The 26,039-nt window shown below is 48.4% G+C and overlaps 1 protein-coding gene across 2 annotated transcripts; it reads right to left on the bottom strand.

The window, feature by feature from the left end:
- Window positions 1-1,431: 1,431 nt before the first annotated feature.
- Elf5 (E74 like ETS transcription factor 5) lies at window positions 1,432-20,250 on the bottom strand. Of its 2 annotated transcripts, XM_027936664.2 has the most exons (6): window positions 20,130-20,250; window positions 11,573-11,806; window positions 8,680-8,730; window positions 3,708-3,776; window positions 2,177-2,372; window positions 1,432-1,708 (listed from the first exon to the last, which is right to left on the bottom strand). In XM_027936664.2, the coding sequence occupies exons 1-6, from the start codon at window positions 20,248-20,250 to the stop codon at window positions 1,612-1,614; spliced, it is 768 nt and encodes a 255-aa protein (XP_027792465.1). In that variant the 3' UTR covers window positions 1,432-1,611. The 2 variants fall into 2 exon arrangements, with proteins under 2 accessions (XP_027792465.1, XP_027792466.1); XM_027936665.3 differs by lacking the exons at window positions 8,680-8,730; window positions 11,573-11,806.
- Between the last annotated feature and the right edge of the window lie 5,789 nt (window positions 20,251-26,039).

Raw genomic sequence — 26,039 nt, 5'->3', positions numbered from 1 at the left:
AGCTCGTTTGTGTGTGGACCTCTCTTTTATAATATTAAAGGTGATGGGTAGAATCATTCCATATATTTCTTGAATCTTTTGGGGCTCTTTAAAAATCACCAGGGTTTTTAACAGGTTGTCAATTCGATGCCTTTTTTTTTTTTTGGTGATGCTTGGGATTGAACCCAGGGACACTCTACCACTGAACTTTGTCCCCAGACCTTCTTATCTTTTACTTTGAGACAAGGTCATGCTAAGTTGCCTAGACTGGCCTTGAACGTGTGATCCTCTTGCCTCCGTCTCCTGAGCAGCTGGAATGACAGGTGAGGGCACTGTGTCCGGAGGTGTTGACAATACTTCGCTGTTATGTACCTCCTCTGCTGAACTGAACAATGCAGACAGTCACATATGTTAAATATTTTATTCACATTGTTTACAAACTATATCCACCTGGAAAACACATGAATCCAAAAATAGATTATCTTACAGTAATTCACATTTTTTAGAACAAGTTACTTTTGAAGTTAACTGAACATGGAGGTCTGCAGCCTGTGTCATGGATCAGTGCCTCATCGCTTGATGATTCCAGTTGTGGTGAAGTGGAAGTCCTAGGTGCAGTCCACTTAGTTGTAGGTCACGACTGACATACCAGTGAATGATGAGAAAATGTCAGTGCAGATTTTAACCCGTGAACATTTATTGGTGTCAATTCACTGTTGCTATTTTTTTTCAAGGAAATATATTTTAGTACTTGAGTATATACCAGGCAAGAAGATGAAACAAAAGAGACCACTTAATTGGCCATTACACGTTTTGGGACATATCCAGCTCTATAAAGGTTGAATAATGTCTTGACCACAGACAGAATCAATGAGCTATGATTTTACTGAGTTGACCACTTGAATCAAGAAACAGCAGTGATTTAGAAATTGATGCAAGTGTCTGTTGACTAACTTTTTGCATATCTGATGCCAGCCACTGGTCAGGATGAGAGGGGGGATGATCTCAATGAATATTGTGGCTAATTTGAAGTGTCATCACTTCAGAAGGTGGGCCATGGAGTTTTGCTGAATGGTCAAGAAAATCTCTGGTTAAGCAATTTATGACTAACCTATGCTAAATCCAATTATGTTCCAGCTTAATGGGTTAACTCTTTTGTTCAGATACTTTTCTGCAGAATTTGACTTTAATGATTTAAAATCTAAAGTATGTATGTCTTACAGCTCATTCTCTCCTACTATAAGCTAAAGAACTAAACATGATTTCATTTTTTTTTTCCTTTGTGAGCTGCTACAGTTAACCACCGGAGACCACGGGAAGCTTTGGAATGGAAGTATTGGGTGTGTCTCAAATGGCAGAATTAGATCCTTCTCTCTGAACAGCACCAATGACATTAGCTACTGTGGTTCTGTGACACTTGATTAGGGAAATAGTGTTTGAACAAGGTACCGCCAAAGGGCATCGTCCCTTCCTGCCAACACCCCAAGTGGGTAAGCTGAGGTGTGGAGAAATTTCATCAGCACATTTGCAGGTTAAAAAAGAAAAAAAAAAAAAAAGACTTTCAAATGTCTATTGCAATCTTGATTGTTTCAAAAGAGAAATCCATCCGATGAGCTTAATGCCTGGAGCAGATCATAGTTTGTCTTCTTGCCACCCGTGTGCATTTTTTCCAAATTTGTACACTAACCTTCGGTCAACCCGCTCCAAAATCCCTGTTTTATAGTAGTATCTGTGAAAGAAAGCACAAGAGAAACCCAGAGAGGGTTTGTACCCCAGGAAAACAACAGGACATCCACTCGCTCTCCTCATTCCTCTCCGGTGACAGGCTGGTCTTCAGTTACTCTGGTATTTTCACACCCTGTTATCAGCTTACACTTAAACCTTTCCCAGACATCCTTTTACCATACTCGGTTCAAAACATTGTGCGTGCGTGCGTGTGTGTGTGTGTGTGTGTGTGTGTGTGTGTGTGTGATGGCCTGGATTCAGAGTGATCCCCGGGGAACTCTGCCAAGAACGAGGAGGACAGCAGGTCAATTTACAAACCACAATACCACCTGCAACTAAGAACCTGAGTTTTGTCTCATGACCTTTCCATTATCAAATAAAAGCTGCAAAAACACAGGGCAATTTTCTATGGCCGGCCATTTTATATAACTGGTCTTTGAAGGCTCAGTGGCATTCGATGCTATTAACTTACCTCAGAGCTCTGCTCAACTTTTCGTATGTCATTCTGTCGTTTTTCTTCCTTTGTCCCCACATCTTTGCCAGGGCTTCTGATTTAACAACCCGAAAAATACCTTGTTCCCTGTCTTCCCATTCCAGAATGCCACAGTTTTCTTCAGGAGACAGCAGCAAGTCTCGCACAAATTCCCAGAGATGAGAACTTTGGAGGCCTTTTGGGAAGGGGAGGAAAGTTAGTTACTTAAAAAAGTTGGTTTTTTTTTGGTTGTTGTTTTGAACCACCCAGGGATGCTTTACCACTGAGCTGCATCCCCAGCCCTTTTTATTTTTCATTTTGAGGCAGGGTCTTGATAAATTGCTTAGGGCCTTGGTAAGTTGCTGAGGCTGGTCTCCAACTTCCCAACCTCTAGCCTCAGCCTCCTGAATTGCTAGGATTACAGTTGTGAGCCGCTGTGCCCAATTAAAGATGATTAAAAAAAAAATAAAGGAAGAATTGTACAACTTCTCAATAACCCCTGAGAGTTGCTGCTTTCTGGGGAAATTTCTTATGGAATGAATGAATGCTGTATTTGAAACCTTCCTGAACTGTGAAACATCTGTCTTCCAATTAAGCAGAAGCAAAACACAGAGAGACATCAAATTTACATTGACCGGCAGTGCTGTGGCTCACAGATGTTCTATTCTCATGGAATGAAACCACCAGGGTCTCCTTTCTGGCAGACGGTGTGGTTGTGCTATGATTCTGTCGCCTGCAGAAACCTGCAATTTTGTTGTTCACAAAAAGTCGGCACTTCTCTTGCCCATGGTAGTGCAGTTGAGACTGGGTACTTGGGTTTGGGTCCTGAAGCTGCCCGCTTCCAAGCTCTGTAACTGCCATCTGTCTACTTACCTTATCTGTAAAGTGGAATAAGAGCATCCATGTCTCATCCAGAGGTGAGACTATGTAATGACTCAATTCACGGTAAGTGGTTGGGACCACACCTCCCACGGAATGATTGCCTGACTCTGCGTGGGTGGCTCTCTCCCTCTCGCCACCGCCCCCCCCCCTTTTTTTTTGGTACCAGGGATTGAACCCAGGGGCGCTTCACCGCTGAGTCACATCCCCAGCACTTTTTATATTTTATTTAGAGACAGGGTGTCACTAAATTGCTGAGGGCCTTCCTTGCTGAGTTGCTGAGGTTGGCTCTGAACTTGCGATTTCTGCCTCAGCCTCCCGGGCTGCTGGGTGGCTCTCTTAACGCTGGGAGTACTTCCCCTGAGTACTTCCAAGAGAAGCCCGAGGGTGGACCCGGAAAACAAAATCCTCATTCAGAAATACGAACTGGTTAGAAACTGTCCTTGCTTCCTCACTTCAATTCTTAAAATTGCTTTTCCAAGGGAGAAGAGACAACCCTGATTCTGATATGAACGAAAGCCATCAGCCGTGGCTCTGCCTTCCTTGGGGAGTAATGGGTCCCACTCAGAAGTTCAGTTTCAGAGTTCATTCAGGCAAATCCCGTGATGGTCTGAGGACGTTAGAAATGGAAAACCGGGGTCTTTGTACTTACTTGTTCGACTGTGACTGTGACACTCTTGGCTTTTGATGCCACTTGTTTTCAAGCAGTTGGAATCAGCATCTGAAGGAGAAGGACAGAAGCAGCACTGAGCCCTTGGGTCACACCCAGGAGCAGATGCTCACCGACCGCCTGAGGGCACTCAGCCCAGGTAAGGGACAAAGAGGCCAAATGCAAAGCAGATGCCTTTGAACAGTGTTTGCGCTGGATCCCGGGGACCTGCCACACTGGGGGTTCTGGGCTCAGTGCAGGAATATAAGAGTGATCAGAGCAGGCAAGGCCCCCACTTGTGTGGACGGAAGGACTCCTTGGCCAGGCAAAGCAGACGGATTGCCTGATGCTTTAAATGTAGTGAAGGACGTGAGAGGCGTGCAGAGCCAGTGTGGCGGGAGCCAGGTGCCCTGTGCCAGGGGGTAGCGGGTGGCCAGCAGGCCATGCGGGGACTTGCTTGGAGGCCACAGGGAGGTTTGGGATTTGATACCAAAGTGGAAAGCGAAGGTCCACGTTTTAAGGAGATCTCTCTGGCTCTCTGTGGAGGACACACTGGAAGGGGCACATTGAAGCAAAGAGACCAGCGCTTATGAAGGGAGGAAGCGCGGTGTCGACACTGGGTTACATTATGTATAAGCTATGCTGTGAGCGACAGTCGGAGACACCTGGACACACGCCGTCCCACCGTAGTGTATGGCAGCACCAGGTCTGGTCTCTCCTGACCCATATCCTCTGCTGCTTCTCCAGCTCTCTTTGCTCTAGTCACTCTCACCTCTGACTCCTCCTCAAACCTGCAGACACATTCCTCCCCAGGGCCTTTGCACTTGCTCTTCCCCATGCCTGGAGTGCTCTTTCCTTGGATATCTGTAGGTTCACACAATCTTGGCTCAAAATCACCTTCCCAGGGGCCCTTCTCTGACTCCTCATGGTGCAGTCACATGCAGGTACCCCAGGCAGCGTTCCATGACTGCTTCCCTTTATTAACCATCTGAGTATATTATTTTATGCATTTATTTATGGAGGTCACTGTCTGTCTGTGCCCATGGGGGAGCAGAGAGTCGTCTTTCCAGATGTACCCCATCAGCACCTGGCACACTGCTGGGTATATATAGTCATGCTCTGTGTCACTGAGCAGCCTCTATGCTCCACCCTCCTAACTGCGCCTACTGTGTGGGCCAGTAATATGCTGCACTGAAGGAGGAGAAGGGAAGAGTGGTGTCCTGTGCACACACTGTTGCCCAGGTTGACTTGTCTCAGGGACATTGTGTCATGTCACTCACTAATGCAATGTCCTGCAGGGGTTCTCTGTTGTCCCCAGGATGAAGGCTGTCACAAAGACCTTTAATAAGCTGATACCACTCAGGCCTTCAAACTTATCTCTTCTCCCCCAATTTTTCCCTTCTCTTGGGACAGATGGTCCCAGTGGGGTGTGGCTTTCTTCTACCTCAGGGCCTTTGCACAGGCTCCCCACTCTGCCATTTTACCCAGCTGGATTAAGTTCCCAGCTCTTCAGTAAGCCTTCCCTGAACTTACCCTCAGGGTTAGATCCTCCTGTGAGTCCCCTGGCATCCTGCAATGGTTCCACGCCACTATAAAAACCCATCTCCTCCCGTCTCCTCTAACAGCTGATACATAGGGATCATGTACTCAATGCTGAGTCCAGTTAAGTGCTTCCCATATGGCATCTCACTGGGCGTGGCAACAACCCTGTGTGATATTATTGTGATTTTCATTTTACTGAGAAGGCATTAGAAACCCAGAGTCTTAGGAATTTTCTCCAGATGGTGAAGCCAAGACGTGAACCCAGAGAATTCCAAAGCTGGTGCTCACGACTCCTCCCTTATCACATCTTTCATGGTAGGGGTTCAGTAGAATTGAATGACAAGTTATCCACTAGGATTTGTTGAGCGTGGGCAATTGCCTGACTCTCACTCCATCTCAGGGACCCTTGCGATGTCTGTCTATTCCTATCCCCAGACCTATCTTTTGTTTTGACTTCAACTTTTAGAAAGAAAGAAAACAAATGGACCCGTAAAGATAGGCAAAGGTGCATTACTAATTATGAATAGAAAATAAGCTTTCATTGAGATCCAGAATGGCAAAAAGAGAAGGAAAAAGTCACACTTCTAACTTGAATGATTTTGCCTGGTGTTTTGGAAGAAGGGCATTCGGCCTGATGGCATGAAGACAATGCAGGTCTTGGTGAAGTGGGATGGTACCAGTGGTGGGGGTCAGGGGATGGTTGGACTGGCCAGAGGCCGTCCTGTTCTGTCTGATTTGGTGGTGGCTCTGAAGTTACTCATGGGTTGACTAGATTCAGGCCTCAGTTGGCTGATGTGTCAATTGTGGTGGTGGTGGCAGGAGCAGAGGGGCTGACGTCATTACTGCGGTGTCGACATTGAGGTAGGTTCTCACATCAAGCCCTGCTGGTGCATCTTCAGTGGCACCCGAACCCTCTAGATTTCTCTGCAAATGCCAGTGGTGTTTGGGGGTACAGGTCTCTCTGCCTTGCAGCTGGTTAATCTCAGCTGTGTCCCTGGTGTGGGGTGAGTGGAGGCATGGCCCGGGGTTCTCAGCTGACTGTGAGTTGGAGAGGCTTGGTGACCTTGAGTCTGGAAACTTAAAATGTGGCCGAAGGGTTTTCTCTCATTTGTTGACTGAAATCATAGTCAAGTGTTCTCCAGGAGCTGGGCTGGGGTCCTGAGGCGTGGGGTGGGGTTTCCAGATCAAGCCCATCCCAGGCTATGGTACGAGCAGTCCAGCCATGAAGTCTGAACTGCATGCTGGGACGATGTGGGGACGCCCCGAGGATCAGAGCAAGGAGGTACCAGCAGGGGACCCGGGACTGCAGGACTTGCTCCTGGGTGCATGGAGCCCCCGGGGGTGTTTGGGCAGCATGGGTGGGTGGGGGCAGGTGGAGAGAAAAGACAAAGCCAAGAGGGGCTGGGGGCTTCGCTTTGGCCAGTCCTGATGGTTTCATAGCTTGCTGGGCCTTGGCACTTTTGGTGGGTACTGAGTTGGTCTCTGGTTGGCACATCAACATTGAAAGGCAGCCTCTCATTTCTTGGCTGTGAGAGACCATGAAATGCCACCTGGGCTATAGGTTCTGTGGCCGTATGTCCTGGATTTCTGGAAGGGGCTCACTGTATAAGCTACCAGAGTGTTGCCTTTGTACTTATCTTGCACCCTTCAAACTATACCTTAGGGCTTCTGTTTTGTGGGTCATCAGGGCTGCGGAAGTACAGACCTAGGCCTCAGAGGTCCCTGGGAAGGCTTTGGTGTCTGGGCCATGGCGAGACTGTGAAGCTGGTGTTCAGGTGGGCTCATCCGATGCCTTACCCCTGAGTCAGTCTAGAAATCATGTCTACTGACGGGAGGGAGCACACTAGGCAGAGCTGAAGGCAGCCGCCAGGAGAGGATGACCTGTCTCCATGAGTGTATGCTCCAGAGATGCTAACCACCAGCCCTCGGCCTACCACTTCTACCTTCAGAAACCTCTCTCCATCTCTTCCCCATCACTGGTCTGGGCCATCACCACTTATGTCCTGGACTGAGGCCTCCTGGCCACACTCCTTTCTGCCCCAGACACAGTAGCAGAGGGATCTTAAAATGCAGGTGGGATCTTACCATTTCCATGCTTATAACCCTTCAGCAGCTTGCCCACCTGCTCAGATTGAACCAAATTCTGCTTCCCATAAATGTGCCCTGCCCTACTCTCTGCCTCAGGTCTTTTCCTTCCTGCTGCTGGTGCTGGTGAGGCTCAATGCTTTACCAACGCTGTCTGAGAGAACCCGGTGATGGTAAAATCTGAGCAATCCAATATGGCGGCCACCTGTGGCTACTGAGCACTTACAATATGGCTAGTGCTACTAAGGAGCTGGATTTTGGTATTATTTAGTTTTAATTAATTTAGATAGCCACATGTGGTGAGTGACTACCAGCCTAGACAAGTTAATGCGAGACCCCTGGTCTTCTTGGATCGTTTCTCAGGGATCAAGATTCGTCCCACCTCGGGGCCTCTACGCTTGCCATTTATTCCTGGTAACCTTTTCTTTCCTCTCTCCTGGGAGGGGAGCAGGTTCTGTGGAGCAGAGTGAGGAAGGGGAGGGCTGCTGAAGCCACAGCATGGCTCCTGGATGTGGCTATTCTTGTGGTAGAGCTCCAAGAACCAAACAACAAAATTACCCTAAATTCTCGTTAACCAGGAGTTAAACAAACTGATAGGGACCTTAGAGAAAGAAGAAATAAATCATAAGAAATGGTCCCTGTGTGTTGCCCAGCTGGCTCACACCTCTCAGGGGCCTTGGAAGTCACACAAAGGCTCTGGCCCTCTTTGCAGGTGACTGAGCGGGAGTCCACGGGGAGAAGGAGTTTCCCCAGAACCACCTCTCCTCCAGGTCCCTGGGCCAGAACCTTTGTGGTGAGACTTAATAACTCATGGCAATGATCATCATCATCTTTAAAATATGGAAGCTCCAAAAGTGCCCTTTCCAGAACCTTCTCTGTCTGAAAAAGTGAAATGGGGAGCTGATCTTCAGGATGAGTGAGACCATCTGAGATCCTTCATTATCTCATAATTAGGAATTCAACCTACTTGGTGAGCTCAGGTTGTTTTGAAATGGTATTGACACGAGGCCTCTAACGCTGAGTGATCATTAGCATGTCAGCTAATGGATACCAGTTTTTGGAGCATCCACACTGCTGGCACATACCTGGCACTTTTGTTGAACTCACCACAACCCCACAGGGTCCTGACATTCTTAGACAGGGAGACAAAGTCTCAGGGAGGATGGATACTCCGCAGACCTGAGCCGTGGCCCCAAGAGCCACATCCTCGCTCTCCCCGCCACGCCCCTTCCCACTCTCTTCTCCAGGTCTTGGTTTGTTTCAGTCACCAACCTTCTAGCCCCATCAAGCCCACGTGCCCCCACCCAGCCATGGCATAGCCCTGGGCAGCTTGAGCTTGATTACTTACAGTCTTTGATGGTGGCCTTGGTCTCTTCAGTGTCATTGAAAAAGGAGTAACCTGGGAAAGAAAAAGAAACACAGAAACCATACCATTCAGTCCGGGTTTGCAGGAGAGGACGTGTTGCGGGGAGGGGAGAAACAGCTCCCTCAGAGGGTGATTTATTTCAGAAGGAAGCTCCGGGACCATCTGGTCCTTACAGAACACCCTGAAGCCACCTCTCAGAGGTAACAATCTCCTTCTCAAGGGTCACTTGGAAGGAGCAGCTAGAGCCAGGCATCCCAGCAGGCTCTGTGGACCTTCTGAGTGGGCACTGGGAGGGAGCCCGGGCTGGGGACTCAGAGGGCTGGGCTCTGAGCGGGTCTGGACCACTGAACCCCGTGTGGCTTTGCCAGTCAGGTGGTGTCTGGGGTCACTGGTTGTTGTCAATGGTGACCTGAAACAAAGCACCCACTCAGCTCCCCTTTGGTTCTGTGTCTATGACCTCTGATGCAGTATTATAATCCCCTGAGATTAAAATGTGCGTTAAGTAGTGATCAAAGGGGAGCATGGGCACAAGAGGCCAAAAGGGGCATAAAACCCGATCTGAGTGCCAAGTTCACCCAGGATTTGGAAGACCAGGGCCTTGCTTCCCTACTCTGCAGCCTGGGGTGGGCTGGGCTTGAGTTGGGAGTTTCAGATCACATTTTCAAGTTGGTGCCCAACACGAGGACTGACTGCTTCCTGACTCTGTTTTCTATTCATGGAGGAGATGGGGAACAGGGCACGTATGTGGTTGTTCTTTCCTGGTGCCGTGTCCTCATTTGTTTTGGTTAGCCAAGGCCCCTCAGATGACTCCACCCAAAGCACAGACCAGAATAGAATGGGGGATGGAAAGGACTCATCTTCTCCCACACGTCTTCATGAACATCCTGCATTATTTGGTTGTTATTGGTCTGGTTCTGGGCAGTCCTTACAATGTGTTTTTAAGCTTTTCTTTTCTTTCTAAAAATATGCTCAACTTGCTTTCTTGCCTTCCATCTTTCCCACTGACCTCTCCTTCCAGTGACCACACCCTCATGGTTCTGGGTCCTTAAATCCTACTGTGGTTCTCTGGGCCCTAGACCTCCCCTTCTAGCTCCTCTCCTGTCCCAAACTCCCTCATCTGTCCTATTCCCTAATTTATGGTGGTAACACAAAGCATAAACTAAATAATGACCTCAAATTTATTGTCCAAATGGAAATGCTTTTGAGAATGAAAGGCATCACTAATAATAATTATTTCAGGACAATAGATGAGAACAATGTCCTGGGACAATTGGGACTGTGTAAACTTTGGTCACAATACATATGTACACAGACCTTCTGGAGAAACACTGGAGGAGGGACTTTAGAAAGGAGCAGGTTGGTGGAATAGACTTCTACTGCTCCATGAGAAGCCCTCCTGGCCTGGAGAATGCCTTACATGTCACCATGGGTCCCTTAGAAAAAAAATAAGCCACCAATGACTTATTAAAAAGCAATCAGCTTTTAGTTCATCCATCTCGCCCAGATCCCTGAGCTAATGGGACCAGAAATAGGTATTTTTGGATATAACAATTGCCAGAGATAGGAGGTGTTAATGATAGATGGCCCCAGCCCAGGGACTGTTTGGTGCCTGGACACACTTGGCATTTGGCCAAACTGGCAGTGCCAGGCTGAAGGATGAAGTATGCTCCTCTCCATGGTCCTGGGATTCTCATGCAAGGCGGTTCCCTCAGGAGATCCTGAGTGGAGCCCTGAACAACTTCTCCCAGAGATGCTTGTCCCCTGTCAGGGAATGCACACTCTAATACAGGCCACTGTCCCAGCTCAGGGCACAGGCTCACTAGGGTCCAGTTGGCCCTCCTTGGCTTTCCTGCCCTCTTGCCCTTGCGTTGGAGAGGAGCAAATAAAGACCAAAGAATCAGAGCTGGAAGGTCTGGTGTGGTCTTTCTGTGGAAATAGGAATCCTTGACAAAGCACCTCCTTCAATAGGGGCTTGACTGTTTGATTATCTCCAGAGATGGGACCTTCCTTCCTCCTGTACCTCCTGATGTAGCCTTTCCAAGAGAAGGTGCCAACTCATAGAAGGAGCTTTGTTAAAATTGAGCTGAGGTGGTCTTCCTTTGCTGTTAAAATTTCTGCCTCTTGGTGATATGAAAGATGGTGAAGATAGCTCCATCTACTGCACTGGCTTCCTCGTGTGCTGTGCCAGGTGGTATTTCACTAAATCCTCTCAGGAAGCCCGTTGGAGGTGTGTATCATCCTCCCAGTAAAGAGACTGGAGATCAAGGCTGTGCAGTGAATCAGCCATGTTTGCTGTGCGACTTTGGGGAGGTCGCTTAACTACTCAGGACAGCAGTTCCATTATCTATGACATTGCTACACAGAATTAGATGTTTTCAAAAAACCTTTCACGTTTGAAAAAACAGTTCTCAGCAACATCCTGCTCTCAGAGGATGTTCAAGTCAAATCGTGTTAATGGCGCCACCTTCTGGCCATTCAGTGCATGACCATCAGAAAGTTGATAAAAATGAAATGCCAAATATTTGGATTCCTCTTCAAACAGAAAAGGGTCTATTTGATATTTTCCCCTTATGACTAATGTGAGATAAAGCAGAAATATCTTTTTGTCTTCCCCAAGTAGTTTCACATCTTCATGAACATTGGTCTGATTCCTGGGCAATCCTGCAATGCGTTTTTAGCTTTTCTTTCTAAAAGTATGCTCGACTTGCTTTCTTATAACTTACTCCCTTTTACTTGAAATTCCCAAACGGAGCTTCTATTTATTGAGAGTTTTTGTCTGAGAGTTCCAGCTAACTTTTGCATTGCAAGGCCCATGGAAGGGAAGGACCCTAGAGGGCATCTGGTCCCACCCCAAGCACTCTGACCCTGACCTGACCTTGTGTGCGGATGTTCTGGAGGATGAAGTACAGGTACTCCCCACAGATGCCAGCGGCCTCCACAAACTCCTCCTGTGTCATGCTGCACAGCTGCAGGCCACTGATGTTGAAGTGGCAGAAGGAGATGCAGTTGGCGTCCAACTTGTACTGGTCACAGCAGAACTGGAGCCATTCCCAGACGTGGCGCTTGGTCCAGTATTCAGGGGGGACTGAAGTCCAGTAGGAGTCACAGGCTGCACCAGAGGAGAGAGAAGTGAGGGACAAGGATCTCCAAGGCCCCCAGTTGTAACATCCCCATCCCTCACTCAGTGGGTTGAAAGGTCTTCCAGCCTTGTGGTGTCCTGCAGGGTCCCAGGCCACCTCCTACTTTGCAGAGAAAACCAAAGGGACTGGGTCCTGCAGATGGACTTTAGGGCCAGAGAAGGAAGATAACCAGAACTCATTCTGGTATTTAGAAAGAGGGATCCAATGAAGGAGGAAAACCCAAATGCTCCTCAGCTATTTGGTTTCACACAACATGGTATCAAGAGGGCAAGCTCAGGAGCCCAAGAGGCTTGGGTTCAGATCCTGATTTGGCTGCTTTTCACTTGGGCAAAGTCTGTAGCCATTTAAGTTTCTGTCTCCTTCTCTGTAAAATGAGGACAATATGATTGACTCACAGGAGATTAATGTATGTAGACTGGTGCAGAGACCATGACCAAGCAATTCAACAGTTGTTAAACACCTACTGTGTACCAGACACATTTGAAACATTTGAACACATCAATCCATTGAAGCTGGATTGATTCTTTCAGTTCTCATGGACGGGCAGTCCATGACGGCTACCTGCTGGTGCAGTCTCTGGCCATCTCCCGCCAAGGGCTCGGGATGTTTAGACATTGCCTAGAGTCTAACAGAGCTTGGACCATGATAGCTAGTGTCTCTAGAGGAAGCAGGACATGGGAGAATTTGTTGTTGGTGTTCTTGTGTTTTTTGGTGGTGTTTTGAGAATTTTCTATTCTGAGATCAGAGCCCCTCATTCCTCCATATAAGCTGCATATACACCCAGGCAATTGTGGGTGCCATCTTGTCTGGGAGGCTGGGAAATGGCAGTACCTGGCACAGGGGCAGAAACTAGAAATTCAGCATCCCTGTCCTAGTGTCCCAAGGAAAAATGGAGAGTGGCAGACAGGGGTAAGAGGTGAGGTACCAGATATTAGGTCTAACTTTGATGTAAATAATTCCTGTAATCTAATGGTATTATCCATCCATCCATCCATCCATCCACCCATCCATCCATTCAATAAATGACAGCTTCAGTTTCTTCATTGGTGAAATGGGATAATTATAGCACTGATATTATAGGATTGTTTTGCAGATTGGATGGGTTAATATACTTAAAAGTACTTAGGACAGAGCCTGGATGATTTCGATACTATTCTTAACTTTATCATTGTGCCCCTACTTTATGTGATGCAACAAAATCTGTGTTAGGAATACGTGGTAGCTAAGGCAGGTTTAGTCCCTGTCTCTTAGGAGGCCACAGATGAGGAACTTCAGGGTCAATGAGAAATGTCATAAGATACCCTGGCCAGTGTGTGGCAAAGCTGGGATCTGAATCCCAGTCTGAACTTGGAAGTCACTCCCTGCCCTTCCCATCCAATCATACTGGTCCTCAGAGGGTCAACACAGAGAAGAGATAGAAAATGAGAAGAGAGGCAGACAGAGCTAGAGAGCAGGAGATGGCTAAGGGGGAAGGCAGAGAGCAGAGGACAGTGAAGGTGGCTGGTTCAGGCTGTGTGGATGACAGGAAGGGTCCCTTGAGTTAGATTCCACAGCAAATTAGTGCTACTGCTATTTCCACTTTCAATCCTACATCCACTGCCATTGGCCCCAACACAGCTGTGGCACTTCTGAACCAGTGAGGGAATGGTCTCCCTGACCTTCCAGGGGCTACTGCTCACCAAGCACCCACTGCATGTCACGAAGGTGCCACATGTCCTTGGTGACACTACCTCAAGTCTCTCAAATTCTCCCAATAACCTTACCAAGTAGGTGAGATGGGGCTGTTTCACAGAGGTGGAAACTGAGGCTCTCCTTAAAATTCAAAGTCCTTCCAGAAACTTCATCATGAAGTAGTTTGAGGGGCAGTAGATTTGTTTTGATTTATTTAAAAAATTTAACCAGAATTTCACACGCGTGTCAATGAAGGAGTCAATATTCCTCCAGGCTGGTGAAGGCTGATGTCATTGCTTCTACCTGGTGGGTGAGAAGCGTGAGGTGGCCAGGAGGGCTGAGAGTCCCCCCTCCCCTGCTCTTGCTCCCTGGCTGCTGGCTGGGGCCGGCCTGTCAGGCACATGGCGGTCACCACACGCGTGCAGGAGCTCCTGGGATAACAGGGGCCAAGCCCAAGTCAGTTCTGTGCTTTCATCTACTGATTTCTGGCTTGAGTAAATCTGAGGGGCCTTTGGACGTTCCTGGTTTCCTGATGAGAGATGTTTATGAGCCTTGACATTCTTCAGACGCTGGTCCCGCTGGGCCCTGCTGGCTGAGATGGCTATCGGTGTGTGACCGTGGGAGGCCACAGCCTACTTTTCTGCTCATGGGAAGGTTCCACCGAGTCGCTCTTCTCTTCCCTTCTCCACTTCTACCACCTTGCTATTTTCTTTGGCACTCAAAGGGGACCATATTGTTTCTGGAAGCCAAGAGGGCCTCAAGGATTCGGAGAAGTGCCCGGGTGGGGGTGGATGCTGACACTAGGCAGGTGTTGCTGGCCTGGCTCCCTGTTCTCGGCTGCTCTGGGAGGCAGGCTCAGCCACAGAGCAGGCTTTGTGTGCAGCTTGGGCCCTGGCGGGCAGCTGGGGGCCAGAGCCAAGAGTGGCTGGCTCCTTGTCAGCACAGCCTCCCACAGCCCAGAGCTGAGAGGAAGGCGGTTGTCCTCGGGGACATGAAGGAGGGCCACAGGGCCAATACCCAGGGGTGGTTTTGGTGGTGGTGTGTTTCCATGGTCCCATCCTTGGGGAGGCTGAGGGAGGTGAGAAGGCCCGCCCTATCCACCCCTGCCACCCTGCGTTCCCTGTCACAGCCCGTCCATTCCTTCAGGTTGCTCCATGGCCCAGCCTTTCCACAGGTGCTTCTCGTCCCCTTCTGCCATCTCTAGCATAATCCCCGCTCTTCCCCTCCCCTCAGGCGCCCTTCTCAGAAGTGCTCAGAGGACTCACAGCACCTCCCTCCCCAGACCTTGGACTCTGCCCACCCTGAATTGGGGGTACGGGGAGCCCGACCCAGACCACAGCTGGTGTAACAGGGTGACCAGTGATTATCACCTCCTGTTCCAGATGAGGAGACTGAGGTTCTCTATCCCCCTAAGGTCACGGTGTGGTCAGTAAGGGACACTGGGCCCACGCCAACCAAGGGCAGTGCCTACCTCAAAGAATGACTAAAATAAGATTTGGGTCAAGAAGGAGAAAGATCTGTCTGTCTGTCTGTCTAGTCTAGATTTGAAAAATCAGAAAGCGGATGGAGAGATGGTGATGCCAGTATTTCCAACCCCAGCGAATGACATAAAGAAGACCCTTCTGCTACTTGGAAGAAAAGAATTCAGGGAAGATAAAGGATGAATTCGTACATCCGCACATCTGTCACCTTTAAGCAAATGTATTTTAGAATGCCTAGAGTTTTCCTTAATGGAACTATCATCCTAAAACAGCAGCTAAACTTGGTGGGGAAACTGAGCTCTGCGGCCCTCCTGCTGTGTCTCCGGTTGAGGCCGGCCAGCAGCCTGTGTCCAAAGGCCACTATTAAGTAGCAGGCTGTGTCAGCTCCTTTGAAGTCGGAAGTGGGTCAGGACACCTTGAGGGCCAGGTGCAAAGGGAGGGACGTTGGGGAGCTAGAGGGAGTTTTGGCAATTCTGGGGGAACTCTCATGGTGGTAACATATCCTGGGAGGTATTTAAATTCTGAAGGACTTGAGCTCTCTCAGGGCTGAGCTGGTGTTCTCCAGTGCTCACAGCATTGGCAGGTAACATCCATGCCTGAAGTGGCCCCCCTGGGGACACTGGGAACTGGAAAGGGGACCGTTGCTAGTCAACTCCCCTTGCAGGATGACGTTTGTTCTCAGGGAAGGGAGGTTTTCCTCGGTCTAGCTGAGGGACACCAGAACAAAGTCAGCAGAGGGCTTGGTGAGGGGGAGGCAGACAGTCTGCCTCAGAGGAGGCCTGAGCCGGGCAACTCCAGCCCATAATTAGCATGATTTATTAGCATAGGGAGTTGGGAAAGTGTTTTGCCCCAGGCGGCCCTAAAGAGCGGTGGTGGGTGAACTGGGCAGCGAGGAGGGGCACCATCAGTTGTAGCTTTGTCACTGCAAGAAGGACTTTATGAGGGAAAACCCGCACTGATAGGTAAACTGCTTCCAGATTCCTCCTGGAGCCAGGCTAGGCCCATCCAGTGGGCCGTCTTGGCTTCCCCATCCCAACCTCTGGAATGACTCAGACCATGAGATGGGAAAAAGAAAGCCCAGGAGCAGTGTAGGAAATGGGGTGCAGGAAAGAGGAGGAGAGCCAGCCGGCTGGGATCTGCCAAGGGCCATGGCTTGTCAGGGTGAGTTAGGGAGGTGCAGAGAGGGCCAAGCCTGGGGGGTGTCGGGGCCACGCTACCCAGAGGCTCAGATGTGTAGAGGAGGAAGCAGAGGCAAGGTCCCCTGGGATGTGACTGCTGCCACAGGGCGCCCCAGACTTCCAGATGATTTTGTGTTTGATTATATGGTTTTGATATAGAAGTTCTGAGACTCTTAACCTTTGTATCTTATCTGCTGTCAAACAGCTCTACCCAAGCACATGAATCTTGTTAAGAAAAGCCTGTGTGGGATCCAAATGCCTCTCTCCCTGATTTTCTGGCTCAGTGATTTTACTTTTTTTTTTTTTCTTTTTAAAAGTTCTTTCTTAAAATAAAATCTCACATTTGATTATGATAGCTAACATATTTATTGTGTGCTTCACCTCTGCCTGTCATGCTAAGCCCTGTGTTTTCTCATGTTATACTCCCCACATGCTATGAAGTCTTCTATGGTTACATGTCACAAATGAAGAAAGGAAGTCTTCAGGTGACTTTTTGGTGAAGGGTAGAGCTAGGAGTGGGTCCTATAGGTGTGTTCTAACTCCTGCAGCCAAACCTCGATACCCACTGTGCTTTACTGTCTTTAGAAGTCAAGTGGAGGAAACTGCTGGAGGATGGGGGTGGAGAGGGTGGAGCATGAGTCCAGTTGTCATTGGGACCTAGCTCTCTTCTAGGGTGTGCCCTGAGGTACTGAGAACCCCTAGAAATGCCCCAGCCTGGAAACCTCTGCTACAGACAAAGTGAGATTCCAAAGCCCAGAAGGTCCCTGGTGTAGGCACAGCCACCTTGGCAGTCAGGGGACAGGTATGTGGGATGTGGAGGTCTAGGTTAGAGCTCTAGGAAGTCAGGACTAGGCTAGAATACTCAATGACTCATCACAGGACTGACTCCTGGAACTTGGAGAAAAAAATCTTTTAAAAATAGTGTATGTTGGGGCTGGGATTATGGCTCAGTGACAGAGCGCTTGCCTAGCATGCGTGAGGCACTGGGTTCGATCCTCAGCACCACACACACACACACACACACACACACACACACACACACACATATATATATATATATATATATATATAATAAAGATATTGTGTCCACCTAGAACTAAAAAAAAATTTAAAAAATAGTGTACGCATGTGAAATGTACGCACCTCTTCAACTTGAATACATTTTCACTATTGATAATTCTTTATTTTGAAAAAGCCAAATTCAAGGTCAGGGTGAGTTATGCAATTCTAGGGAATTTTGCAATTTGTGATTGTCCCCCTTTCAGCCTGTGGTGCAGTTGCATGAAAGTCCCCTTCAAAGAGCCGGTTGGAATCCTTTGTGGGCAGCTCATCGGGGCACAGTTTCAGCTGTATCTGCTGAAACCATTTGGGATGTTTTCCTCCCTGTCCTCTCCTAGACATCATTGATCTAGGGGAACATCATTTCTCTCTGGCTTTCCCTCCCTTTGGTTGCAATGTACCTACTCTGTCAAAAATTCTGAATTGGGAAGGTTGCGATGGAGACCGGTGTGGCTTTTGTCCAACGTGAAGAGTGAGGAGAGGTGAGAGATGGCTGGCTGTCCCTGCACCTACCTGGGGACTAAGAAACGTTCCTCCTACGGCAAGCCCTCACCGAGTGCTGTCACCTTGCTAAACATAAGAAATCTCATTCCCTCCTCCCAAGGCTAGGAGGCAATTATTCTTTCAGCAAAGGAAAATATATCTCTAAAAACTTGTTGCAAGACACGGGCTGGTGAACAGCAGTGCCAGGACTTGAAGCCGGACTTGCACAGGAAGCTGCCATTAGGTCCACACCAACGCAAGCTCTGATTCAAGATAGAGGTCCCTGTGAGGTGGGCGGGGACCTCGGAGAGATGCCTCAGAGCCACACAGCACTGAAAGTTTGCAGAGGTGCCCAGGGGCAAATGTGCTGTCCTTGATGCTTCCCTGGTAGAAAGTGCTTTTGTGGAAACCTGGACCAGTGCACCACCTCTCTGGGTGGCAATGTCCTTGTCAGAAGAGGACAAGAATGTACCTCCAGGTATTCTTCCCACCACGGGGACCCCGAGGAGAGCCAGAGACCGTGAGGCTCACCTGGCGCTGGGCAGCTCGGAGAGGTGTTCACTCAGACTGAGCTTTCATGCCCAGCTTTGACCTTTAGGAGGTCAGCTTCTGAAATACAGAGGGCCCGGTGACTTATCAAAAGCCATGTGTGTCGGCAGGGAATGTTAGGACCCAGGCCACTCCTGAAGGATATTGTGTTGACGTTGGCCTCACACCTTGTGGAAATTTCTATTCTCTTAAGAGTGGGGGAAAGAGAAGGCTATGAATGTGATGTTGCTAGATGCAGGATTTAGAGAAGCTTCTGGAAGGAATCCTAGCCATGACCTGGCCTTACCTTCTATTACACTCATAAAAATGCAAAGGCCTCCATGGGGAAGGCCGTGTCTGAGAATCCAAGACTTGGACAGATTTAAGCCACACTGGCAATTTCATGGGTGACTTACTCCTTTTTGATTCTTCATTTTTAAAAAAATTGGGGAAAAATAAACAGAACAGGAAACTTACCATTTTAACCCTTTTTAAGTGTACAGGTTGGTGACATCAAATAAGTTCACATTGTTGCACAACCATCAGCACCATCTAGCTCTAGAACTCTCTCATCATCCCAAACTGGAACGACTGACCCGTTTTGTAAACACTACGTGTGCTGGCCACGTGCCAGACCACAGCCCAAATGCTCCACAAATATTAACTCATTTCAGGCTCATCACCACCCTACCAGGTAGGCACCTGTGATCCCCATGGGGCTGGTGGGAGGTTTGGGGCATGAGAGGGTGAGAGAGTGTCAAAGCCAGACCTCATGTTGAGAGCACCTGGATCTCGATGACCATGGAACGTGAAGCCCAGAGCCTGGGCATGGTGCCTGCAGGTCATTGAGGTTGTTCCCCCTGCTGACGCCCCAGCTGCCACCCAGGAGAACAGGCAGGGAGGGAGGTCCTGCAATGGCAGGTCGGGGTGACATGAGGGCTGGCCTTATGCCTAGGTGGGACACGTGGGGGAATGGGGACCTGACAGCTGTCACTTTCTCCTTTAGATTTAACCTCTTACCCCAATTTCAGGGGAAGGAGGTGGAGTACATTTCTCACTGTGTTTCTGGGAAACCATGTGCTTCTTAGGCTTGAGGAAGAACTGTGTTATGTGTCTGAATGATTCAAGTCCAAATGCAACGATCTAGACCTTTCTGAAGATGGCGAGAGATTTGTGAGTGTGTGCATGGGGTGGGTACAGGACTGCATGGTGTGGGTGAGTTCCTAATTGTGTGTGTGCAGCCCTGGCCTGTGGTCCCAGAGGTGGGGGCTTCCCTGTGGTGGTGGACACTGTGTTGCAGACTTGGAGGCTTGGCCCCTTCTGGGCACTGCCTCTGGACACCAGGTTGGACTCCACTAGGCCGGCGTTTGCAGGGTTAAGTCTCACTGAGGACTGACACTTGGTGAGGGCTTGCATCACTGCCTGGGGTGTGCACCTGCCGGGCCAGCATTCGGCCAGGGTTGCTGTGATGTGCAGTCACCCAAGCACTCAGGGACAGAGGCCCTCAGAGAGTTTCTGGGGCAAAGCTCAGTTGGCCTCCCTCTGGCATGAGATTTGCGCAAGTTCTCATGGTTTCTTCTCAGGTGGAGAAAAATGGGCTGAGAGAGAGAGGAGGAAGGGTGAGGAGGAAGGCCTGGGAACAACAGAGGGACGCAAGTGGACTGAGCACCTGATATTCCACACAGGACTTGGGAGAGTTTTGGGTGAGGATTCTAGTGTTTCCTTTCTGCAAGAGGCTGCCTGTCCTTCCACCTGGGCCTCCCCATCCTAGCCTCCATCCCAAACACTGCCATTTCGAGGCCCCGACACAGCATTGTCGTCTGCCCAAGGCCAGCACCCCCTTCTGGAGCCCCTCCCAGCTGCCTCAAACGGTCCCCTCCAGGTGTACGTACCTGTCTGATGCTCAAAGGCAGGATAATACTCTTCATTGCTGAACAGATCGGTCCACGACATCAGGGGGTCGCAGAAGGACGTGTTGGGCAGGAAGGTGCTGTGTGTCACCGAGTCCAACATCACCCTGCAATGGCAGAGAGGCTGTGAGGAGGTGCAGGGGGTGGGCTCTGGAAGCCACACCAGGTGGGAGCTCCCAGCAGTGCAACCTTTGGTTTTTGAAAATGACACTGGCCAGGCACCTCTCTAACTGCTGGTCACAGTAGTGCTCTTTAATCCTCTCCACATCCTGTTTATCCCCATTTTGTAGATGAGAAAACTGAGGGAGAGGGGTGGAGATAATCACCCGAGAAACAGAACTAGAAAGTGGCAAAGCTGGGACTTGGGGATGGAGGCTCTTGCTGTGCCATCCTGCCTCTTAGTGACCTTGGCTGACCCTTGGAACTCTGACATATGCTGGCTAGCAATATGCTTCTGAGTATAGTGCAAGAATTGCTATGTAGGATTATATCCAAAATTCTGAAATCCTTAAGTTTGACAACTGAAAGTGTGTGTGAGTGTATGAGTGTGAGTGTGTATGTGTGAGTGTGTGAGTGTGTGTGTGTGTGGGGGGGCACAAGCACATGTGTATTTGGTACACTTATTCTCCAGCAAAACGCCACTGAATTGGTGATACATATTTTTATGTGTGTTTGTATAAACACACATGTGCATGTGCACATATATAACAGTGTATAAAACTATTTGTCATATGATTCTAGAACTAGTAACAGTTTTATTTATTCCATGTAGTGACTAGGATTCACTGCAGAGTTATGAATGTGTTGGAGGCGTCTGAGTCCCTGAAGGGTGATCTGCATTCTGGGGTGTGTGCACTGCATTACCTAAGACCTGAAGGCTTCTGAATTCTGCAGCACATCTGACCCCCAGGTCTTGGAGAAGAGCATGTGTCACTGTCACAAACACCACACTTTGGGCTCCATGCACTTTGGGTACATTAGCATTTTAGCTTCATGACTCCTGGCCTCCTCAGAACAACTACTCTGAGCTAGGACCTGGAAGTGGGGTGTGTGAGCTGAGGGGTAGAGGTGCTGAGATTTCGGGCAGCAAGGGCAGAATCAGCCAACTGGTAGGCAAAGGATCCTCAGCACTACATAAAAATAAAATAAAGATATTGTGTCCACCGAAAAACTGAAAAATAAATATTAAAAAAATTCTCTCTCTCTCTCTCTCTCTCTCTCTCTTTAAAAAAAAAATGTATTCACTCAACTTCTCTGATTCTTGAAATAATGTTAATGCGACAGTCCCTTTCCACGTGTACCGAGGGCACAGCAGCTCGGGATCACTGCACTGGTCAACATCAGGGAAAAGACTAGATTCCAAGTCCTTGGATAAGGAAAGATGGAATTCTAAGACAGTTAGGTTTTATCCATCATCTAATCCAATGTCTTCAGTCCACTCTTTAGGCATTTGCTACTATGATAATTTCACTCCATCTATATACTTCTAAGCACCATTATTTACTTAAAATATTTAAAAAAAATCCACTCCCTTTTTGTTTTAACATAAATGTTTACTTACCATAAATGGAAAGTTAGTGTTCTTTCAATGTACATAAAATAATACACAAGCATTTAAATAGGAATTGCTCATTCACGCACCTCCTAGGTCAGAGGTTAGCAAACTATAGCCGGCAGGACAAATCCAACCTCCCACTTACTTTTAAATGCAGCCAAAAATGATTTTGTATTTTAAAATAAGTACCCATATTATCATAATATCATTAATTTTGTTGACTGGCCCGTAAATCCTAAAACCTTTGCTATTTGGATCTTTGAGAATGAGTCTGCCAACCTCTGGCCAGAATCATCTTGTCGGTGGTGTGAGTACCAACATTGGAACATAGTACATTTGTCTAATCTCTCCTCTCACCTGCCACTTTTCAGGGAAGGAGGTTGAAGCCCCACGGAATGTGTATAACTTTCTCAAGGTCACACAGCAAGAGATGGGAGAGTTAAGAAGGTGGGAGGCCCTATGTTTTCAGACTCTTGACGTATCTGCTTCCTTGCTAAAAACAGTTTCATAGCAATACTAAGAAGGGCTGGGATTGTGTGACTCTGGCACCAAATCCTTGGGGATGTTCACAAATCTGCCACCATCATCACCATCGTCGCCACCTGCATCATACAAAGACCTGCGTTCTGCACATAAACGAAGAACCGAGCTTGGATACCCTTTCTGGGCCAGTACCCACGAGTCCCCAGACCCCAGTAGGAAGACTTCTCTCCTATGCCTGGACAGGGTCATGGGCCTGGAAGGATGACCATGGATCTCCCCGGGGAGCCTATCAAACACAAGTCAAGGCTGCCAGGGTTTGGAACTCCGATGTTCCCACGGATTGGCCCATTTTATATCCTAAGTGAAGGTGGAGTGTGAGCGGGTGTTGGAGGGCAGGGTGAAGAAGGATGAGAGGGAAGGGCCCCTGGAATCCAAAGTCATTTCTGCTTTCTGGACGAGACTTCAGAAAAGTTCTTCTAAGTGAAGGTTAAGGATGAAAACATGCCCCTTCACTCTTGGGCCAGAAGGCTCAGAAAACTGCAGAGAAAGTTGGCAGCCCTCTGGCAAGACCTTCATTGAGTTTGGAGCAAGGAGAGGAGGACCCCAAAGGCAAGAGAACAGAAACACAGTCCCCAGGCCCTCAATGTCCACAGGGCGTCCTCCAAATACAGAATTTGACCACAACTTCAAGTGAGATCTTCCCAGTCAATGCCTGACAAGTAGCATTGGTATTTTCTTTCTTTCTTTTTTTTAAGTCATTAGGTAAGTTGAATTTAATCATAAAAAAATTAGGGAATTTTTGGATCAATAGGGTATTTACCTCCTTTAAGGATTTTCCCCTTTCTAGTCCAGCCCACTGGACTTGATCTGTAATCTCTCCAGCGCTGTGCACATGCCGTATCTGATTCCCTATGGTAATTCCTTCTATGGCAAATTAGACCCATTAAGTTTTCTTAAAGGGCTCTCTCAAGTGCACAACATGCTATTTTCCTTCCATAATTATTTCTTGCATTTCGGAAGAAAATGTCTTTTATGACTGCAGCAAAGTACCCCCCACCCCCCCTTCTTCCTTTTTTGCTGTTGCAGTAGGAGGAGGTGCTATTGAGTCTCAGCTCAGCACAAAAGACCTCGGCTTCTTAACCAGCATGTACCAGGTGGGCAAGCTCAGCGATAATGCCTGCTTTGTTGAGCACCTCCTCTCTGTAGGCCCTCTAAGGTCCTTGCAGTAATTGGACATTTTGGCTCTTATAGACTTTCTAATGGCAGTGGAGTGGGTTGGGTGAGAAGGAGCAGGTGTGGGGCCCCCTTTCTCAGTGAGGACATCTGAGGCCCAGTGATATGCAAGCCCAGGCCTGAGGTTAGATTAGCCATTCTCCAGGAGGGATGGTGAGAAAAGGCTAGTGGAGTGAAAAGAAGGTCAAGAAGCACTAGGTTATGTAGACCTAATGACCACTCAGAACAAGAATGGAAGGTCTAGAAAATTCTCTGACCCGTAGGTCTAGCAACGCTTTGCTTTCTGAGGCTGATTGTCATCCTGGACTGAGCCTTGAACTTGGACTCATGATTCTGCCCCTTGCACTTTTCCAAACCTTAGTTCTTCACTTAGTAGACGGGGACACTGGTGGGTAGACTTCCAGAAGACCCCACGTTTGTGATAGTCTGCAGCCTCCACCTGACTGAGCCAACACATCCAAACTTGGGGTGTATGCACACCTTCCCACCTGCATCTGGATGTAGATTGATAATATTTGGATACTGTGGTTGGACTTTACTCACGAAATGGGGGTAAAGTCTGACTAGTACAACCACAGATTAGATTCATAGCTCTGAAAAAGCCCTCTGATGACTTCTTCCCCCTTCTCTCTATTTTCTTCTGAAATGCAAGAAATAATTATGGAAGGAAAATAGAAGCCCTTTACCTTCTGCCCCAGTCTGGGAATCTCAGGATGGTTGGAGTCTTTCTCTGGGATAGCAGGGTGCTCTGCCTGCTCTAGACTCTCACTTACTGCCCACAAACAGACACACTGTGGTGGGAATCAGTTTCCCCCAGTATTAGTTACTGTTCTAGCTGCCGGGTCAGTAGAAAAGGATTAAACACGATTAACACAAGGTGGAAGAATCAGGCATAAGAAAGACCGGCTTCAGGTACCTTTGGGAGTGAGACAGCGATGGTATGCAAGCTGAGGTCCCCTGATGCCTCTGGTGGCTTCCTAGCCCGTCTCGGAGCCAGCTTACACACCGACGGCCCGCACAGAGGGTCCACCCAGTCAGGATAGGCCTGTGTGCTTCTCACCCCCTCGCGGACCAGAGGCAGCAATAACAGGTGCAGGGCCCATGGCCTCAGCACCCAGGCACCTCTGCTCAGCCTTCCAGAGAGAGGCGAAGGAGAAAACCACCCAGCCTTGGCCAGTTTACCAGAGGAGGAAAATTCCTTCCTGACCCTGGCGGGGATCATCAACTTTGCTCCGGGCATGTGACCAAAAATCTACCCAATTAAGCACCTACACATTGGCTGTTTATGTATCAAAACATCGCCGGATAGAACAAGGCCACGCAGGTGCAAACCGCGGACCAAAGGGGGCTGAGAGGACCTTCCCCAATCCGACCATCTGGGCAGTGTGGCTGGGAAGAAAAATATTTTCTTCCTCCCAAACCCCTGGGACACCTGAGTGTCCACTGGGTCCTGAGCCTTGTGGGGGAGGCGGAGTCAACTTCCCACTCTTCAGTGGGAAGGGGGAAAATTGAGTGGGATATTTCAACAATTGCTGTGAAAGATTGTGGGTTGGGCACATGAGTGTTTGCTCTGGGAGAAACCACAGCCACCCTGAGAGCCAAGCTGGCGGCTTATCAAGCGAGTCCTCATTTTTCTTCAACTTGCTTAGGGAGTTTGGTTGTTTGTTTTTAGCTGTTTTTTGGAAGGTACAGCATAGACCCATAGAAGGTACGCCATATCGTTTGCTGTGGGGCTTCAACACAAAGTCCACCTGTTTTGCATTGGCGGGGGGCATTTAATTCTACCTCGGCCACTCACGAGGCAGGAGACACAGATCCCATTTCCTACTACTCCATCTGCTCAAATTCTTGGTTTGTTTTTTCATACCGCTGTGCTATATCAACATTCACGACCATCCCTGAGCTCCTGTTCCCTCACCCTTAAAATGGGAATTTTCACATGAAATCCTCAGAATGTCCTAAGGATTTAATAAAATGAGTTAATATATTATGCTCACTCGAAGGCTGGCATAATATCTGCATCCATTCCTGTCCCAGAGAGAAAAATCAACCACTGTCAACATACTGAAAAATCGCTACTCTGGCAATGTCAGAGAGAAGAAGACAATGGCACAGGAAACTCCTGTCAAATACACCTTGACTCATGAAGAAAGATTCTCACAGAGGACACGAAGACCACAAAACCCAGCTTTCACTCGGATAAGCAAATAACCCATTTTCCTGAATCTTTAGACCAAACCACAAAGCTGTCTTCCTAAATCACGGAGCCTTTGGGGACTTCAGTTCTCTCAGCTGTGAAATGAAGAAGTCCTACCTAATGATCTGTGACACCCTTCCTTTCCAGTTCATGAAATTCTCAGCACGTTCATGCAGATGGATGCGGGTCCCCAGCTTGTGTCAGGAGGGAGCATGCGCTACCAGTTGCTGCCAGCAGGGGGAGAAACACAGGAAACCCACATACCCCAGGGAAGACAGTGGAAAAAAACCTTCACCATTGCCTTTCTGGAAATATACTACTCTAATGGGGTGTGAGAGGGTGAAGTGGGATTCCTTTAAACTCTTTTGTACAGAAAAATTCCTAAAAAATGCCCCAAACTGTAACAAGGCAGTCCTCTGTGTCT

This window comes from Marmota flaviventris, chromosome 9 (genome assembly GCF_047511675.1).
Source record: "Marmota flaviventris isolate mMarFla1 chromosome 9, mMarFla1.hap1, whole genome shotgun sequence".
NCBI lineage: Eukaryota > Metazoa > Chordata > Mammalia > Rodentia > Sciuridae > Marmota > Marmota flaviventris.
This window is presented reverse-complemented; position numbering and strand designations above follow the sequence as displayed.